Source organism: Ailuropoda melanoleuca, chromosome 6, assembly GCF_002007445.2.
Source record: "Ailuropoda melanoleuca isolate Jingjing chromosome 6, ASM200744v2, whole genome shotgun sequence".
Taxonomy (NCBI): Eukaryota; Metazoa; Chordata; class Mammalia; order Carnivora; family Ursidae; genus Ailuropoda; species Ailuropoda melanoleuca.
In genome coordinates this window covers 72,409,780-72,431,094 of record NC_048223.1, presented here as the reverse complement: position 1 = coordinate 72,431,094, position 21,315 = coordinate 72,409,780, and the positions used below count along the sequence as shown (strand labels likewise).

Here is a 21,315-nt window from a genome sequence, read left to right as displayed (position 1 = left end):
TAATACTCTGCACAGTACTGGTTGCTATCTAGTATATTTCTTGTTTGTTTGTTTATTGATTGAGTGATTGAATATCTCTAAGGATTAGAATGTTAGCTCCCCAAGAGCAGAGATCATGTTTGTCTTGCTTCTCACTCTATCAACAGCATCCAGAATAACGTCTGCCTCATGGCAGGTGCTCAATGAGTATCTGGAGAATGAGCGAAGACATGGGTGACATGGGGGTAATCACTTGTTACAACTGCATCTTTGAGGACTCCAGAGCCATGGCTTTGGGCTGCAGGTAGGACATTCTGTTAAGCTTGTGACTCTAGTTAACCACAATTTCATAATTCAGGTGAGCTCCATGGAGAGGGCACTAGGATGTTTCTGAAATAGAATTTGGAAGCGCACGGCTGACATACATCTGCACCCCGTCTTAGGCAGAGCGATTGAGTTCAGGATACATAAGATGTATTCTCAAGCTATTAAATCACATTACTCATGTTATTGTCTTATACATATTATCGCCGACTTTGTGTAGAATTGGAACTTATGAAACACAGAAATACAGAAATCAGATATTTCTTGGTTTCAATTTCTGGAAACCAATTTTAAATCTTCTTCTGTTGGCCACATCTCACACTGGGTAAGCAAAATAAAACCATAGATCTTTCAGGGTAGAGACGAAAATGATTAATCTCCAGTTAGCTTATTAATTTTCTTCTAAAGATTTTATTTATTTATTTGACAGAGAGAGAGACAACCAGCAAGAGAGGGAACACAAGCAAGAGGAGTGGAAGAGGAAGCAGCAGACTCCCAGTGGAGCAGGGAGCCCAATGCGGGGCTCGATCCCAGGACTCTGGGATCACGCCCTGAGCCGAAGGCAGACACTTAACGACTGAGCCACCCAGGTGCCCCAGCTTATTAATTTTTAATCAGATAATTCAAATCGGTTGAAGTCAAAAATTATTCACTTCTATTAATTTGAAACCTAGTTTAAAAGTATTAAGACTATTTTCTACATTATAGGAGTTGTTTTACAAGTTAATAGTTAAAGCTTCCAACTATCTACCTATTAGGTTGAATTTTATGAAACTGACGTTGTTGTAGGTCGAAAATGTAGAATTTCATACAATTCAATCTAGCACTTCACAATGACTATATTTTCCATAAATACAATAAAGGCTCCCCCAAATTTGAAATATTTCTTAGTCTTGCCAGTTTAAAATCACATGAAGATTACATATTTCTTCTTTCTTGAATTGCATTTATGCTTCTGAATATATATTATTTTTCTTTTTAACATATTTGTTTATTTTTCTGGGATATTTGGAAGTGAAACCAATGAATCATTTTATTCCCATACCATATGAAGTAGGTATTAAATAGGAGCTTTATTATTTTAGAAATTACATTCAAGCAGAATAATTCATATAGTTCTCAAACCTCACACACAGATCCTAGGGTTCAGGAAACGCCAGAGTTTTTGTGAGGGTGGCAGGAGGTCTTAGCCTTCTCATCTTATTTCATTTAAGTCCCCAAATTCCTAGTCCATTCCATACCGACTTTAGCCATTGTTCTAATGGAGCCCTTGCTCTAAATTAAAGAGTCTTCCCTGAAGCTTCTCCTATTGCCTGACCTGTAAGGGCTGTTAACTTCCTGGCTAAATACGTTGTCAGAGTCATTATAGGGAGAGATGAATTCCTGAAATTCTATTTTGAAAGTATGAAGTAATTTTCCCAAGGAAGTGTTTTGTACATAGTGGTAAGTTATGATTACACCTAACTTTCAGGAACATAGTGGATGATATACATGAGGATGTAAGTGCCCGCCCAAGAATATAAATACCACACTGTCTCCATGTGTTCCAAACTTGGTTTTACCAAGTTGGGGCCTGATTTCAAGGAATTTATAAATAATTGAATTGATTTGATCCAAGGAACTACAGGAGCAGTATGATGAAAATATGCACATTTTGTTTTACGATAAATGTATGCGTATTGGTTATGTATTTATTATTTTATCAGTACAACAAATTGGGAGGTGATGGAAACAGAACACTCAATGAGTTATTTCAAAAATACTACTCATAACTAGGTACTGAGGATACAGTTGCAACCAGATCTTAACTGGAAGTTTTTTTTTTTTTTTTTTAAGATTTTTTATTTATTTATTTTACAGAGATAGACAGCCAGCAAGAGAGGGAACACAAGCAGGGGGAGTGGGAGAGGAAGAAGCAGGCTCCCAGCGGAGGAGCCCGATGTGGGACTCGATGTGGGACTCGATGTGGGACTCGATGTGGGACTCGATCCCGGAACGCCGGGATCACGCCCTGAGCCGAAGGCAGACGCCTAACGACTGCACTACCCAGGCGCCCCGTTAACTGGAAGTTTTTATTGAGACACCAAGATGGGCTAGATATCAGAAAACAAGTGAGTTGGCAGACAAACTATTCTCCAGAAATTTCAAAGCAGGCGCTTACAGACAGACTAGATCGTTTAAACCCCTCACCTCCACTAGAGATACAAAGGAATGAGGGGGAGAAGCTCCAGTGAGAGGACTTTGGAGAGAGCTGTTGGGTCTCTGCATCTCCTGCCTCCCCCTGTACCCCAAGGGTACCTGCCTTCACTTCAAGCTCAGCCAGGGAGATTAAGTGGACCCATTAGGAGAGTTTGCTTTGCTTCCTACAGTGGGTTAGTATCTGACTCCTGCTTAAAAAAGCTAGAGTCAGGAGTGAAGCAGCTTTTTGTCCAAAGGCTACTCAAAGTAGCCTTTGCTCCCACATTGTGTCAGGGCAGAGGACCTGTGATGGGTCCCGTCAGGCACACGTGGGGCACAAACAGGACAGAGGCACTGTGGGGTCAGCTTTCGTCTCTCCATGGCTGGGAAAGGGAGTGAGGAACAGCAGTTAGTAAAGTGGGGGAGGAGGGAGCAAAAAAGAGGGCAGCTGGCCCCGCTTCCCTTCCTGGCTTTAGGTTCACCATTTTAACAGTCCCTGCTGTGTGGGATGGATAGGGGTGTTTGTGTGGGGGGTCTTATTTTTGAATAAGGTTTGGAGTGTTGGTTACTACAAGGACTGGACATTTTGTACTACTGGATCAAGATTGTATTTTGCAACAAAGTTACCACAGAACCTTAAATGAACTAAATGTGGCCAAAACTGCTTTGAGATTGCCTTATATTTGAGATGGCCCAGAGCAGGAGAAGAAATAGTCCCATCGAATAAATTCAAAGGGATACTGGGAGAAAAAAATTTCTTTTTCGACATACTTGTTTAATGTACCAGGTATATATATAATGTATTAATTGCAAATGAGCAGCAAAATAAGAATATTGTAGATCAAGGAATTTCCATGAAAGATTTCATAAAATATTTGGGAATTTGGAAACAGGAACAAGGAAACGATCAAGTTGTGTGTCAGGGATATGTGGCCTGTTGTGATAGCACTGAAACTTTACTTCTGAGCTGTTACCAAAGATGTATCCCATTCCCAAAGCAGAAATTGACATCTTTTTGTAGTGCTTTGCAACTAAGAGTTGGTTATCCCAAGGATAACTACCCTGATTACACATAAATCAAGATTGTCATTCCAAGGGATGACTGATGGGACTCAGATTTTGTAAAGAAATTTGCAAACAAAAGCAATATGCTTAAGTTAAATTTAGGTGCTTTCTGCACTGTTCTGCACAAAGGCTGTATCACTGATCCACTGTTGGTAGACGCAGGTTTTGAATTTCCAGGACTGAATTTATGGTGCATTCTCCATTTCCCCTTGCCTTATCCCTTTGTGAGTAAAAGCAGCAGTTTCTGCATTAGCTGCTTGTAAGTGATGTCTGTGCTCAAAAGAGATAATGAAGCTGACATTCAGTTAACACCAGAGTTTTGCTTAATTTCGGTGTTTTCATCTTTTTAATCTATTGATTGAAATGGATTATTATCATAGGGTAGTATCCACAATTAGGCATAATCAAAATCTATGCAGTCAAGTGAGATATTTTCCATAGATAGGCCACAAATCCAAAATTTTCTATTTGGTCAAAAGTTTCATTATCTTATCTGAAACTTATGTAAATCCCATTGCCATGTGCTAACTCAGCAAATATTCCCTGAGTACCTTCTCTGTGCCAGACACAACAGGGGTGCAGCGATGACTAAGACATCCACCAATCCCAGATCCCAGAGAGACTGTGACTGGTGCATCCTGGTTGGGTCCACAGCAGATGACATAGGGACACTTAAACGTCCCAAAGTTCTACTATGCTCAAGGTAAGCAACCTAAGGTCAATGGCTGGGTGGAATTCTTATCAGAAAAGGAATGGATGGCAAGACTCACAAAATAAGATTTTCATAAAGAGTTCGGAGTAAGAGATGAAAGAGGTATGCTTTTGATAGAAGAAATGACTAAGCAGCTTAGAGAAGAAGATTAGAGGAACAAAAGGCCTAGCAAGAATTAGGTGCATATATTTTTTCTTTTGTCACACATGGCAGTATCTGGGAACCACAGATAGTTTTAAAGAAGCATTAATTAAAAAAAAAAAAGTGTGTTGGGGGTTAGGAGCAGAATAAAGAGATGGGAAGGTTTCCAGGGAAATGAGGTCAAGGAAGGAAGCTGAAATAAGACTCTGTGTGTGTGTGTGTGTGTGTGTGTGTGTGTGTGTGTGTGTTTAGAGATTAACAGTCACCAAGTAGTTACTGGGTGTAGAAAATCATGGTAAGTCATGTGTGAATTAAAATCATTGGTCATGAAAACTTCATTATTATATCTTGTGATCCTGGTTTCCTCTGACCTCTCAGATTCACCTTGTTATCCTGAGCCATGTAAGTTTTATTGATGTCCACTGAAGATTCCACTGATGGTGAATGATACCCTTCAAAATAAGAAATAATTCAGCCTAAAATGTAGAAGCTGGGCACCTCTCTTGGCTTATCCCCAACTCAAAGAAACTTAACTGTCAGTTTAGAAAGTTAACCATTTTAATAAATATGAACATCTGAAAGGATGACACTTTTGTGTCACACAATGTTCTAAGAATCAACAGGTAAATCTTAATTGCTATTTAAAAAGGTTATATAAAATGAGTTAGAAAGTAAACGCTGAAATATTACAATAGGGAAATACAAAGTGGTAGATATGTCAAAGAAAACCCATTTTTTAAAACATTAGGAGTTTGAGTTCTGGGGAGGAAATCGTCTACAGTCAATATTCATTGTTCAAGGACCTCTGATTTATTTTCCTGCTTAGCACAATGGGATAAGGCTAGACCACGCGCGTGTTCTAAGAGGGTACTGTTCTTCATTGGCTAGGAATAAAATAGGGCCAGAGAGTCCAGCTTTTGGACCTGAAAGTTTTCAAAGCAAAATAAAACAAAAACAAATGCATACTCTTCAGAAGATATCATTTGCTTCCCCCTCATATGGGCAGCCTAATATGGGAATGAGAAAACTGATCATTTTGATTCCTGTGTCCCCAGACTGCAGATATAGGCGACTATCAATATGCAAGGGTTTCTTTATGATTGCTTTCCCACTCTCCCAAGCAAGTTTTCTTCTTCTAACTTCATCAACAAGTCACAGTACATTTTAGACAGTTCTTCAGAACATCTTCACTATCATTTCCCAAGGCAACAATGGCAAAGCAGTATTATAATGCGGTCATCACTTTATTCCTCAAAAGTTTACCAGAATCAACATCTACCAACCTAGTGCAACCTTTCTGTCTTAGATAGATCCTTAGTATCCTGAATTGCATTTATGCAGCTTGGTTTTCTTATCCGTGGCATAGAACTCAGTCTAGAACCAATTCTGTAACTAAACTGGCTCAGCAATTCTCAGAATAATGATTCCCAGAAGAACACTGATGCATGTCACAGATATTCAAATGGAGAGTGCTGACATGCTTTTTGAAACTGCTCCTAGTCCCTGCTCTTAGCCCCAGAGTTAATAATGAGCTCTATCAAGTTTATGGCACTTAACTCATAGAAGTTCATGTGCGCATATACTCACATTTCAGGTAATTAGGAGAAAAACCCTACTTTGCCCTGAGTTGGCTGGCAGATTAGCATGGATCCACCACAGAGTAACTATGAAAGTAACATCACACAGCCTGTGTGCTGACCTGGTATTATTTTTGCAGGGTTCTAATTGCTCCCTCTCTGAGTTGCAAAATACGTAGGCTGAACACAGCTCTGATTTCAGTGACACTTAGAAGGATTAACAACCACAAATGTGATGACAGTATTACAGGAAAGCAAATCTGCATCAGACAGAGCAACATTTATGGGGCCTTAAAGGTAATTGTCATAAAACTGAAAAAGGCTGCACATTTTCAGGGAAAATGTGAAGTGTTCTGGAGACTAGGGCTCTAGTTCTAGTTCCGCCACTGACAGTTTGACAACTGTGCCCCCATGTCTCCATCTAGAAGATGGAAGGGAGAAGAATAGTTAGTTGCCTTGGCATTTGCCTCCCAGAAACATACATAATTTGGTGAAATAATACGTGAAAAGTGTACTCAATTATAACAAGCTTCAATGTTCTTCTTCAATTCAATAACTTAAAGTCAATTTTAAAAAGATTTTAAGCAGCACATTTTCAAAAGAATCTACTTAGTAAGAATTGCCCAACATATTGCACAGGTGTAAAATACCTGAGCTCCACTGGAGATAAAAGACAGAAACAAAGGAAAACAGAATATGGTCAGGGAAATCTGGAGCCTTGTTTCCAGGGATCACTTATGCCACAAATTCCACAATATTTGGCATGTAGTTTTGACTGAAATCTGATCTTACGTTTCAAAATAGATTTTTGATCAGTTCCCACCTTGGGAAATAAACCAAGAGTTAGGTAATTAAAATGTAAACCTACACTTAAAAAAAACCCCACGTTATGAAATGCAAAAATAAATGGCTCAAATAACAAAATAGTCAGTCTATTTTTCTTTTATTTGATGCTCACCTATGGCTTTCCTTCTTCTCTTTCCATGTGAACACTCACTAGTAAGCAAGGACTTGTATGGGTTGAACCACAGGATATTGACTAATGGCTATTTCACATGATTTAAGCTAATGTAAAGATCGAGAGGAATTGGTGAACAGACCTCTAGCACATTAGATTGTAGGAGTCAGATAAAGGACAGTGTGGCATCCCAGAGTTCCTTTAAGTCTAGATCCTCTCATATATGGCAATTTTTCAAAGGTGTGATGGTGTTTGCCTACACCAAGCTGAAGATTGCTGGAATGGCCAACAGACTAGCTAGTCTCTCTCTTTCTTTAACATATTCCATTCTACATAAACACATATAAGCAGTTACACTGAATTAACTACTGGGGTAATCAAGAACTGTAGATCCATGCGGATGAGTTTCCTATATGACCCTTGGCTAATCTATGCTCTATCTTCTAAGACTGCAGTGTCAGGCTCACTGAGGTCTGGTGAACTGACCATCCAAGGACTAAATTAAGTGAAATGGTATTTCTTTTTCTTTTCTTTTTTTCCCCCCAAGATTTTATTTATTTATTGGACAGAGAGAGACACAGCGAGAGAGGGAACACCAGCAGGGGGAGTGGGAGAGGGAGAAGCAGGGTTTCCCGCTGAGCAGTGAGCCCAATGTGGGGCTCGATCCCAGGATCCTGGGATCGCAACCTGAGCTGAAGGCATATGCTCAACGACTGAGCCACCCAGGCACCCCTGAAATGGTATTTCTTATCATGAAATTCCAATAAACCATTTGAGCACAACAATCTTACCTGCTGGTTTGATCTGACATCACTGAAATTCATTTTTTTCCCCAAGTCTAGAATCACTGCATTCTTAGTTTCACGAATGAAATCATCATTCACCAGCTGGGGAGACTTTGTGTTTTTCTTCCTTAGTCCCTGGGATGGCCTGTAAAATAAATTCACACCTGACACACCCATGAGAAACCCTTGCCAGAAGCCCTTGTCCAAAAGCCTAGAAATCAGAGTGGCTGAAATGGCAGTCAGACACCAGGAGTCATCGGGCACTTAGGGAGGACATATTGTGTACAAAAGTTGAACACTTCACAGAGAATCTGTATTTGTAGAGGTGTTTTCAATATTTAAATTATCAAAAATTATTTAAAGTAATCATGCTCTTTGCTGTAAGGTGTTCAATATCTGTTTAGTGCTTAAGAGAGAGGATTATCTAGGAATCCACTAAATGAGAGTCCTGTCTCAGACCAAGCTGTTCACACATATGTCCTTTCTTAAGTGACACCGTTTACTCCAGAAATCTTAATGACACTTACACGGATGGTGCACTTCTGGGCAGCCCCATGGCATTGGTGGGTGGAATGGCAGGGAGAGAAGGCAGAACGGAGCTGAGGAAAGCCACTGGGTTTTGAATCCGGCTGGTGGGAGAGACAGGAGCTGGGGAAACACAGCGGGGCTGAAACTGGTTTCCACTGGAGATGGCAAATGTGAGTGGCGGTGGCCCTGGCTCTGCTGGAGCTGGAGGGGGTGGCTCATTGGGGACGGAAACTCCTCCTAGAGATTTGGTTTGCACGGAGGGGAGAGAAACTAAGAGGCTCTCTTTGCTGACAGTCCTCTGAATGGTTTGAGGAGTGCTGCTCAGGGTGAACACCGGAGAGCTGCAAGGGGACACGGTTGCTGCGGTGGTATTTGGAGAGGGGAAGAAATGCTTTGGCCGGGCCAAGCTGAATGTCTGCGATGAAGGGGCCTTCACCTGCTTGCTGGACATTGTCACCGCCGGGGAAGCAGTGGCGTTCAAAACACTCATGTTGAAAGGAAACTCCTTAGGAGAGGAAGAGGATGGGTTTTGCAACTGCTGTTGTTCCAGTAAGACTTGGTTGTGAAGCTGTTGCAGCTGACTGGAATCACTGCACACAAGAGGGAGAGAAAAGGGAAATGTGTCACTGTCGGCCTCGCGCATCAGAAAACCTAAAGACAGGCTGTTTACGATGTTACGCTGATTCAGAACGCACAACCGGAGTTGCCAGAAATGAGCTAATCAATTCCCTGTGAGCTGTATCTCCTTCCTGAGTCTGTTTTATCATCAGTGAGAAGGGGCAAAGCTACCACAACGCACAACTCCGAAAGGCCTCCTTCACACTGTAGCTTTTGTGTTGGGACCCAGCAAGACGGCAGCACCATTTTAGAATGTGTCTAAATTAGAGAAAAGACATAGAAACAATGGTCCTCTGTTGGGAATACCTCAAGTTCCGATAGGAGCAGACTGTATCTCAGCTCTGGGGCAGAGGCAGTGAGCCACACACTGATGTAGGTAACTGAACGCGTGGTCTTCTTCATTCTGCCTCATTTTAAAGCAAACCTTCATTAAGGTTTGGATGTGTCCTGGCGTTTCTCATTCTCTCTCAACAACAAAGCATTATAGATAAGGTGACTATATGTCCCAATACATCCTGGACGGGCTTGGTTTATGCCTGTTTTCCTGGCGTAATTATTAACAGTGTTCTTTTACTCTCAAAAATACCATGGTTTGAATAGTAGATTGTATGGCAACCATAATTAGAAACATTGCCTTAGGGGCGCCTAGGTGGCACAGCGGTTGGGAGTCTGCCTTCGGCTCAGGGCGTGATCCCGGCGTTGTGGGATCGAGCTCCACATCGGGCTCCTCCGCTGGGAGCCTGCTTCTTCCTCTCCCACTCCCCCTGCTTGTGTTCCCTCTCTCGCTGGCTGTCTCTATCTCTGTCAAATAAATAAATAAAATCTTAAAAAAAAAAAAAAAAGAAACATTGCCTTAGACTTTTCTTGTTCCTAAGAGGAGAGAGAAGATCAAGCTAGGAGTACTTTCTCCTTTTGCAGGAAGCTGAGTCACAGAAGCATTACATGATTTGTCCACAGTCTATTTAATTTATCTTAACAAAATGGTTAATTATTATTTTTTTAAAAACTTATTTATTTATTTGAGAGAAAGAGAGAGTGAGAGAGAGAGAGCGAGAGCAAGTGAGCATGGGGGGAGGGGCAGAGGGAGAGGGAGAGAAGCAGGCTCCACTAAGCACAGAGGGAGCCTGATGCCAGGGTCAATGCCGTGACCCCAAGATCTTGACCTCAGCCCAAATCAAGAGTCGGATGCTCAACTGACTGAGCCACCCAGGTGCCCCTGGTTACTTATTTTTTAAGAAAGAAAATAGAAAATGAAAATCTCTAAAAAGCTTATGTGCATAAAGGCGTCAGGGCTGCTAAACTTTGCTGTTTAGGAGAATTTACTCTCAAACGAATAACTATGGGAAGATCCACACAAAAGACTGTGGTGTTTCAAATCTACCACGGTTTTATGTTCTTTGGAAACATAGGTTGCTTCTGGAACATAGAAGGCTATTTGCTGAACATGAGATCTATTAAAAATGAAAGGTTCGGTATTTTCATAGCATTAGGAAAGTCAACACCAATGGTAATAAAATTGAACCAAGAGGTTCAAACCTTGATTTTTCTTAATTCTGGGAGTTTAGGACCTTCCTCGTTCCGTTCATTAACATTTCTAATACACGATATATGGAGAAGTAACTGCACAAAACAGAGTCCTATCTGTTGTCAAATGGCTATATAATATGAAATCCTTCTTTGCTCGTGGATAAAAATTCTTGTTTTGAGTTAAATTAAGAATTCAGAAGCATTAGCTACTTGGTACAGTAATTTTCTTCTTTCTCTCCTTTTTAGAATGTTTAAGCTGAGAGAATAAAGTAATAAAATTAAAGATTAATTAAATCTTTTTGTTTCACCATAAACGAAAGATTCGGCAATCAAGAGAAGCAGAAATATCTTTGTCAGATTATCCTTAGAAAATGTAAAATATATAGAATTAATATTGTTTCTGTTAGTGTTAATTTTCCCAACGGCATGAAAATACAAAAATCTTTAGATTTTAATGGATTTCATATTTGTCAGGTCACATTCTGCCTGAGACAATGCTATACAGTTTTTAGGACATCTCTGTACAGAGCAGTCTACATAAATTTTAGTCTTATGATTTTGCAGAAATATTTTCTTGTGACTATGGAAATAGAAAAAGTAGTATATGACAGGTAAGTAATCTCAGAAATATAAGGATGATAAAAAGGGGCAGAAGGTCATTTGGTATTAATTGATTCTTATTTTCCTTTAGTTCCCATTGAATAAAAACTAAGAACTAGCTTTTTACTTTAAGTGACACTTCCAATGGCATGTTAGCCCCTATCATTCAATGCAGTATATTGGATTGGAGAGGGTCACAAACCTTAAACATAATGATATGTGAGGTACACTGTCAAATTGTTTGGATTATCTAAGTTTCTGGAAGAATTCATTTGAGAATAATGTCTCTTTTTATTTGAACAAGGTTGTTATTTTGGTTTTTGTTTTGTTTTCTGTTTTTGGTTTCTCATTTTATTAGTCTTGTTTCAGAAGGGATTTAAAACAGCAGTTTGGATTCACGTATTCATGACATCAGGTGTCAATTCCATTATCTGACGAACTTTTATTGAATCTTCTGTGTTTACTTTGCTAGGCATTTTAGGAGTTATAAATATGCCTGAGCTGGTACAAGCTATTCAGGGCTCAAAAATCTGGCTATACATACATGCAACACAAATAACTACTGGTTATTTACAGAGAACATATGGAACTTACCTACTGCTTTAATAACGAAGGTGCAAAGTGCAATGAAAGATAAAAGGAAGCGAAAATTAATTACAAAGGCTACTGGTTCTAAAATCCTAAGTAACATCTCTAATTCAAAGTAACAGCCTGTCATAGATGGCTACGAGCTCAGGTGCTCTTTTCTGCTGCCATGAGGATTTCTGAAGTCAGGTTTTTACCCAAGCTTTCTTTTATCAGCTTTCAAGCTGACATCCAGCTTTCTTTCACCCAGGCAGATTTATCAGCTCGCTCAAGTGGGTTACCTGAATATATCGTCTCCTTTGCCACAACATGTAATTCAAGCACGGTGCTCAAGAATATGGTTTCTGCAGACAGACAGACAGATTAGGTCCTAATCCCAGCTCTGCCCCTTATTGTCTGCGTGGCTTTCGGTAGTTTCTAGACTTTTTCAGACCCTGATTGCCTCATAAATAAAACAGGAATAAGTAATATCTCCACATTGTCATGAGAGTTGATCAAATCACCTAAAACATATAAGTAATCAATAAATGGTGGCTATTTTATTTCTTAGTTTTTGAATGACAAATATCAATTTCAAGATTTGTAAGAATGAAAATTAAGAGTTTCAGAATAATAAGGATGCTTCTTGTGGTTTCTGGGGTACAAAGGAATTTCTTAGGGATTTTGAACTGTTGAGATAAAAAGGCTTAGTGACAAAAACAACAAAACAAACATGGGATGGTGTATCAAGTACTTTTGAAAGCAGTTTTGGCAACAAAAATTTGGGACAGTGTGTACTGGAGAAAGCTCTCAATTGCTCTGCAGAGCAGATTGTGCACGTCTCATTCCAATTCCCAGTTCAACCACCTTTCTTTAGTAGCTTGAAATAGAACACGGTGGGAGAAAATTGGCAAATGCTACAAATCAGGGCTCCCCCGTCTCTATCCGTGGTTAAAACATCTGCCAGCACACCACTGATTCGGATAACTAGTTCTAAGTAAATATGTCTCTGCAATTGGCTTTTATTTATTTTTTTTTAAAGATTTTATTTATGTATTTGACAGAGACAGCCAGCGAGAGAGGGAACACAAGCAGGGAGAGTGGGAGAGGAAGAAGCAGGCTCCCAGCAGAGGAGCCTGATGTGGGGCTCAATCCCATAACGTCAGGATCACGCCCAGAGCCGAAGGTAGATGCCTAACCGCTGTGCCACCCAGGCGCCCCTGCAATTGGCTTTTAGCTGGGGCTTTAGCAGTGGCTACCTTGCTGGCTGCGCATTAGAATCACCCACAGAGCATAAAAGACAAACAAATCTCAATAATTCAGGCACCATTGCCCAGAGAGTCAAGCGACCTGGGAAAAGATCCAGGCCTAGTTATTATTATCTTTTTAAAAGTAGGTCAGTGGTTCTTAAACTTTAATGAGCCTCAGAAGCCTCTGGAGGGCTTGGTTGAAACCCAGATTTTGCCCTCCCTGCCCCCACCCCCAGTTTACCATTCAAGTCTGCAATGGGACCTGAGAATCTGCATTTCTATCAAGCTCCCAGGTGGTGCCCTCAGTGTGACTAGCAAGGCTCTAGGTGGTTTTTGCATGCATGTGGGAGTGAGAACCACTGCTGTAAAGAAACACTTGTCCCCAAAACAGAGGCTTTCCCAGTACATGCTGATTTTTGTCTGACATTTTCCTCACTTTAAATGTTAATTATTGTGTTTTCCTGGGTGTGGAGGGGTGTGTGTATGGGCTGGGGTGGAATGATAAAGGGTTGTAGCCCAGACTTTTCAACTTTAGACCAGTAGTTTCCAAACTGGCTGAATATTAAAATAATCTGTGGAGGGATTCTGATTCAGTGGGGATGGAAGGCATAAATATTTTTTTAAAGCTCTACATTTTATTCGAGAGTGTAGCCAGCATGAAGAATCACTGCTCTAGACAGGCTGAATTCAAGTTGAAAATCTCAAAGTCCGAATTATCTAGGCTTTGATGATACAATGTTTAGAAATGACAGTTTCTCTTTCTGTTGCAGTTTTAAGATCTGTAAGAATTATGTCTATTTTCTGTGTGAGTGGCAAACTGAAGGAACAAGCAGAAAATTATATCCTCAAGGTTACTCAGAGAGTCAATATATTTTAATGCAAAACCTAAAAGATTAAAACCAATGTGGTCAAAACCAGTAAGAAAAGGCTGTAGACATATGGGTTCACAAAGGATTGGGTGCATATCTGTACGTGTGCGTGAGTGCGTGCACACGTACGTATATATTCATACCTCTACTAATACAAACTTTTATACACACACTTAACAGAAAACTTAAGGAAGGCAAAAAAGATTAAAGAATTATACAGTGCTGAGGACTGGATTTGTAGAGGACGTCACTACATAATTTAATAGCAAGAATTATTATATTAATTGAAAGTCTGATGTGGCAGATACTGCTGGCTGATTACTTACTTCTTCCCTTTGTTGAAGAACTTGATTTTATTCATGGAGGCAACATATGCAGCCAAAGACTACTCTTCCTAGTCTCCTTTGCAGCTACTATACCGTGTGACTAAGTTCCGGCTGATGAGATACAAGCACAAGATATTGGGTAAGACCTAAGAAGGCTCTTTAAAAAGAGTCTGACATCGGGCCTTCCACCCATTTGCCTGTCCTGCAGCTTGAAATCAGACACGAGGACTAGATCACCATCAGCCATCCTGGACCACGAAGGGACCTGGAGAAGAAGCCAGTGCTGAAGGTGGCAGAGCAGAAAGACAGGAGACTGGGTTGTCAATGACTATGGAGCCACTCTAACAGCTCCAGACTGGCCATCTAATTCCTTTATTTAAGAGAAAAACCCTCATGTGTTTAACCCACCACTTGTTTGGGTTTTCTGCAACATGAAGCTAAACCGAATCCTAACTGATGTACCTAATAGCCCCTGCACAGTCTCTGGGTAAGAGGAGACTCTATAAAGAAGGCAGTTCCCAAAGAAATTGTCTTGGATTATCTGTTCCCAAAACTCCCTTTTCTGAGAAATTCTCCCACCCCCTACTCCACTGCCCTTCATAGTTCCGATTTGATCCATTTGACAGGTCTTTCCTCCAAACATAAATCCTCACCTGACCAGGCTGGACCAACTGATATTTGGAATTCAGCTGCTATGAACGATTTAATTAGCAGTGGAACATGACACAAGTCGTAGAATGGGACATGTCATCATGGGCCAGGTGTGAGGTGATGAGTCTTCAAAGAGGAAAGAGTGAAGAGGATATGCAAAGAAGAAACAAGGAGGTGTTTCAGACAGAGAGAGAGTGGTAGACAGAGGCTTGGGGTATCCAGGCAAGACCTGGCTGCCTTTGGGTTCCCATTTCTGCCTATTTCCCTATAGTAACGACTTCCCTCTTTTTACTTTAGTGAATTCCTATTTCCTGTGACCAGCAGAACTTTTAGGGGACAGAGATATTTTTGGATGTGGTTTTCCAAGAAGCATGTTTCATAACATTTAATTTTATGCCCCAGGATTTTGCCTTATGTGATCATGAGAAGAATATAAAACTAAACGACATGTCCTGCTTCCAATGAACATCTTGTGTTCTGCACTGAGAAACACATGATAGGAGCACTGTTACTATAGATTTTAACGTTGACCTCTAAAGGTTTCTGTAATTATAAATATAATTTTTATAATTTTGACGTGTGGTTCAAACAGAACATGGTAGTAGTATCATGTTCTGTGTTTGCTTTATTATGGATGAACATTAAACATTGCAAAATGGCTCTGACAGAGGCTGTCTAGAGGTTAGGGTGACACTACATCAGGCCCCAAGGTGAGTCTGAAAATTATGACTCCTCATTCTTTCATCCCCATTATATTATACGAAACCTACTGTGGTTATGTATAGCATATCTAGCCATAGCAAGGAACAGTTGAAAAAGTACTAAATATCTCTTCCATAATGACTGCAAAAGCTTTAGTTGAAGCAGAAATGGGAAGCATAAGGTTGAAATTACAGACTATAAGGATTATTAGATGCAAGAAGGGGTTTTATAAGAAGAGTGTAGAAGTGCTTCAGCCGGAGACTCTAATGTTAGAAAAACATCTTTATCAGCTAGTTTAGGGGTAACATTAGGTATAACATTTTTCAGAGGTAGAATATTTAACAGTAAGGATAGTAGTGATAGTACACTAACATTGATGGAAGGATTTATGGTTTGCCAAGCATTTAAGTTGTATCTTATCATTCTGTAATTCCCTTTTTCAGCCCCATTTTTTTTAAGTAGCCTCCATGCCCAGTATGGAGCTCATTGCAGGGCTTGAACTCATGACTCTGAGATCAAGACCTGGACGCTTAACCACTGAGCCACCCAAGTGTCCCATTCAGCCCCATTATTTTTAAGGGCAGATTCAGAGAAGCTCACAGGCACCCTTGGTCATCCATTCTAATTTTTACTTACAGTTTGGGTTTGGCCAGAACTGGAGGGGGTTCTTTGACGGGCGAAGAAGGCTCAGGGATTTTTGCTGCCTGTCCATTGAATCTCTCCAGGAAAGAATCAGGCCTGGTCTGGTTGGTGGTCACCACGCCAGTCTCAGAAGATGCTTCACTTCCTTTGTCATCCTCAGGCAAGTTGAAGTGCACACGGAGCCCAATCCTTGAGCTGGACCGGGGCTCATTGTGGTTCACCAGAACGCCTTCGAGTTTGGGTTTAGGGGGTTGTTCCACACAAGGGGGCTCTGGGTTGGGTGGGGATGCCTGCTGCTCAATAACAGCCAGGTTGGTAGTGGAATTGGCTGAGTGAAGAGACCCATTATTTCTGAGGTCTTCATTTCCTACAAGGACAATAATAGGACCTGAGCTGTTAGCCTTACTCAATAAAACAGATAGGATTGTAACTGTGAGCGGGGGCATGTATCCAAACCAGATGAGTACGTTAATGGAAGAATGCTTGTCAAAAACAGTGACCATAATCTGGGGCATTAATGAATGGTGAGGATACAGGAAAAAAAAAACAAAACGAAACAAAAACTAAACTAAAAATCTAAGTACTGTTTTAGAAAGAATATTAAAAGTTTATGAAAGACCAAGGAGTTGTTTTCTTAGGGAATATAAGAGATAACAGCAGGATAATAGTTGGTGGTGGTGGTCATAAATGCAATAAAAAATTGAAAATTGAATATTGTTCCATAGTCTAGACTGTTCTTTCAGGAGCCCTTACCTCTTACATCGAGCTGTGCAATGCTTGACACTGTGCCGTATTTGTTGCTTGCTGTGCACGTGAAGCATCCAGAGTCTTCTGCAAACACCTCAGCAATGACCAAAGTACAAATCTCCTCTAAACAGCAGTAAAACAAAACAGTTACAGACTTAATTGTGGAAATGGAATTACAAAATTTACTGATATCAGATGATGATTCTACAAAAGTCAATCTAAGAAGTTGATTCTACTAATTGCTTGAAAATGAGTAGTCCAAACAATTATTTGATAGGATTAACTGATGAACAGGCTTAATGAATCAAAGGATGTGGGACAAAAAACCCTACATAGGCCACTGGCAAGAGGGTCTTATGATAATATAATATCTTAGTATAGTGTGAATTCCCGGATTATTTTCTGTTTTTATGTCATCAGTCCAGATGACAAAAATAGAACCGAGAAACAGTAAACTTACAAATCACAAAAACAAGTTAGGAGTTAAAGCAAAAAGAGATTTTGTGTGACATACAAGGATTAATAAAACATTTTAAACTCTAGGTCTCCCATGATGTCTGTGGGGAACTTTTGCACTGAGGTAATTTTAAATGAAGGCCACCATTTAAAACTGGGCAAGAAATATTTTGCTGAGCTAGTAGTAATTAGCTGATAGAGTAATTTGAAATTCCAGGTGAAAGAAGAGTGAAATGCATCTTTTCCTTTGCAATGCTACGGTAATTCTTATGGATTACTTCAGTACACAACATGAACCCCCTTTGAATAACTACCAAAGTGATTTCCAGATTGAACCACATGATTATAACCTAAAATTATTATAGTTAGATATTCTTTGATGTGAAGAGAAGCATAGGACAGTAGCATAAACAGTCAATTATCACTCAGTGGACCTGACACTAAAAACAAAGTTAACAAAAGCATAGTTGTATTAGGAGGGACTTGGCATCTCACTGTTTCGTGATAAGTGAATTGAACTCGCTGGCCGGCCTCTAGGAAAACTGGACAGGAGGCCACGGCAGACGGTGTTGAGTACCTGCTCCATAGCTCGTCGTCCTCCTCCCTCCTTCCTAACAGAATTCTGGCTTTGTCCACCCTCCTTGGAGCGGTCATGTGCTTCGAGGCAACTTGGCCTCTCCCAGTCTCAGGTGGTGAACCGTGACTGGTCATGCTAAGCTCTATTCTTGCTAAGTCATGGCATGTGCCACACAATTCCAGTCAATGAAATAGGAGGGAAAGTCTCTTGGGGAGTTTATGAGAAAGTTTTCCTTGCTCTTCGAAGAAAACAAAAGAAAGTTTTGTTCCCTAATTTTGCCTCTGCAGTGTTGTCTGCATGCAATACTCAGAACTGTGGCAGCCGTCTTGGGGAGATGAGTAAAACAAGATGAAGCCTGAAGACGGTGAAATGGGAACTGGGAAGAAGGCTTGGCCCCCAGTGATCTTGAAGATGTGAAATCACCCAATATCGAGACATTTCTCGGGGCATCTTGCTATGTGAGAAAATGCATTTTTCTTAACGCTTACACCGCTCTTAGTTAGGTCTTCTTCACTTGCTGCCAAGAATCCTAAATGACGGGAAGGCAAAGTTTGGTTTTGGTGCCTCTCTGTACTTTTTCCAAGCCCTTGGACTATGCTTCTTTCTCCCTGTTCCCCTTCCCAAACATTTCTACTCTCAGCCTTCAACAACCACGTTCAGAAAATGATCTGATCAATGTATTCACACTACACTGTACCTACCTGATAAAATAAAGTATTCTGCCTCTAAAGGGTATTTGCATGTACTAGATGGAGGAAAAATTCTCTGGCTATGAAATTTTAGATCATGGAGCTGGGAAAAGCAGCACTTGTTTTGGGAAGGGACCCCTTTTGGGTGACTCTGAAATGATTTTGTGTATGAAATCGCCTAGTGGAAAAGCCTGCTCTGGACAAAAGTGTCAGAAACTGAGATGTTTTCAAGGGGAAAAAGTACCACTGCACTACAAGCAATGCAAGGTAAGGCTGCTCTGGTCTTTACTTATGTATCCCCAAAGCCCTAGGGTGGTAAGGCTGTGCCACATGGATCTTCCATGTCTACTTCTGGAATGCCTTTCCATTTGGTTTTCAGAAGAGAGAATTATAACAATGAAATCCCAAACCATCATTCTTACCCAGGGGTATAAATACAGTAGAATTTTCTAGGGTGATCACAGAGAAGACTTACAGATGTTTACACTGTGGTTTGTGAGTAACTTGCATTTTCTAGAGGTAAGAGCTTCACCTACCATCACTCCCATGGCATCTTGATATCTTCCCAACCAAATCTAATAACACCATGGACATTTTATTGACTCTGCAAATTTCAAGATCTGGTGGATAAGTTTTGAGACATATAAGCTGTGGAATTGGAATTGATCTAGCATCATGGAAATTGCTCTATCCAGTTCTGGGAGGCCAAAAGAAAGAGGGAAAATATTCCTAAGGAACATCTGTTAAAAACCAGGAACTAACTACATTCATATTCAGTATCGGATATAAATTCGAAATTTGCATGTGCTCTCCTTCTTTCCTTCTCTTACAATAGATAGAGTGGGTTGGAATCCTGTTTCTAAAACCTTATTTTTCATTTTTTTCTTGACACCAGTGTAACATCATTGTTTTATTATTTATATAATATACATAAAACCACTGATTTATGTATATATATTTATATATCTGTAAAATCACTGAAGCTAACATGCTGACATGCTAACAAATTAAAGTTAAAATGGTACTTACCTGGTTCTGCCATGGATCGAGGTTCTAAGAGAAAAAATTAAAAGATTCTAATCATTTCTTTGACCGAGAGGCTATATTTTCATCAGAAACTTCCTACAGAATTTCAGTCTCTTGTATATTCATGAGTGATTTGATAAGGTTAATCTGTAAGTGTGGAAGTAAAGCACCAATGGCCTCTAAAGGGACAGGACAATTGTCACAGAAGGGCAGCAATAGAGCTGCTGACCAGATGTTGCCGTATCTTGGGACACACCTGGATTCCACTTGGGACACATACAGCCTTAGGTGAGGAAAAGTGACTGAGTTAGGGTTTCAGGTACCCATTTTACTGGTACCCATTCAGCTTTACCTGAAATGAAGTTTGTGAACACTGAGATCTCATTCTTGGCTGGGGTTCTCACATCCTAAAGAAAAGTAGACTATACCTCCTGCTATAAGACTATTCTAGATCTGATTAATTTATTCACACTACACTGTACCTACCTGATAAAGTGTCCTGTCTCCAAAGGATATTTGCATATACAAGATGGAGGAAGAGCTCTCTGGCTATGAAATGTTTTCTGTTATCTCTGGAGAGATAACAGCCTCAGGATAGATAACAAGAGAACAGGTTCTTTACCTTAAAATTCTTTGACATTCATGAAAGTGCCTGCGTGGTACTGAATATAGAATACAGGTGTTCAATTGCAGGCATTCAGTAAGAGTTGTGGAACTTAGTTACAACCTTCAACACTGATAGAACTATTAATGTTTTTTTTTCTCAAGTTTAAATAGTATTCAGATTATATTATTGTTGCTACTACTGTTGTTAAAACCTGATAGCAGTTTGACTCATATCAGTGATAAGCAGAGACAAATTAACAAAAAAGCAAATAAATTCCAATGACTGAAACCGGTCAAGGTGAAGGCAGTACATGATAAGAAAAAGAAGAATTGACCACTTGAATGTATAAATAATTCTTATAGTAAAAAAGAACAAAACTTCAATATGTAAATGAGCAAAGGATATAAGCAGGTAATTTAATAATAAAGAAATACAAAGACCCAATAAACATGAAAAAAAGTTTCACCCCTGTTTACTTAGTAAAGTACAGATTAAAACATGTTCCCGTTTTGGACCTATAAAATTAGTGAAAACATGTTCCCGTTTTGGACCTATAAAATTAGTGAAAATTTGAAAAATGTTTAATACCCATTATTAGTGAAGGTATGAGACAAACGGCATTCCCATATATTGTTGTTTGTAGTAGAATATCGCTAGGACAACACGTGTCCCAGTTCATTTGGGATAGACCTGTTTTATTCCTGGGATCTCTGTGTAATTATCATTATTATTATTATTTTTATTTTTAAAGGATATTTATTTATTTATTTGGCACAGAGAGAGAAACAGCCAGAGAGAGAGGGAACACAAGCAGGGGGAGTGGGAGAGGGAGAAGCAGGCTCCCAGCAGAGCAGGGAGCCAGATGCGGGGCTGGATCCCAGCACCCGGGGATCAGGCCCTGGGCCGAGGGCAGATGCTTAACGACTGAGCCACCCAGGTGCCCCTCTGTGTAATTATTAATAGCAGTCTCTTTCATTCCCAAAGTGTCCCAGATTGGATGGTCAATTACGTGATTATCCTCAATTTAGTTCAAGCCTTTGGGACGGCATTTTGGCAATATATATTGAAAGCCTAAAACTGGGTGAATTTATAGTATCAATTCTAGTACTTTTTATTCTTTTTTTTATTTAAGATTTTATTTCTAAATAATCTCTACACTCAATGTGGAGCTTCAACCCACAGCCCCGAGATCAAGAGTTACATACTCTACTGACTAA

At 40.0% G+C, this 21,315-nt stretch overlaps 1 protein-coding gene across 4 annotated transcripts in view; it reads right to left on the bottom strand.

Annotated features, from left to right (window-relative positions):
* Positions 1–21,315, bottom strand: part of MYPN (myopalladin) — a 107,512-nt gene that overhangs the window by 22,678 nt on the left and 63,519 nt on the right. For all 4 annotated transcript variants that reach the window (XM_019807922.2, XM_019807928.2, XM_011234409.3 and 1 more), the window contains 5 exons: positions 19,495–19,518; positions 16,750–16,866; positions 15,991–16,363; positions 8,247–8,837; positions 7,726–7,864 (listed from right to left, as the gene is read on the bottom strand). In XM_019807922.2, the coding sequence (XP_019663481.2) occupies positions 7,726–7,864; positions 8,247–8,837; positions 15,991–16,363; positions 16,750–16,866; positions 19,495–19,518 (1,244 nt within the window). The remainder of the gene's footprint in view (positions 1–7,725; positions 7,865–8,246; positions 8,838–15,990; positions 16,364–16,749; positions 16,867–19,494; positions 19,519–21,315) is intronic.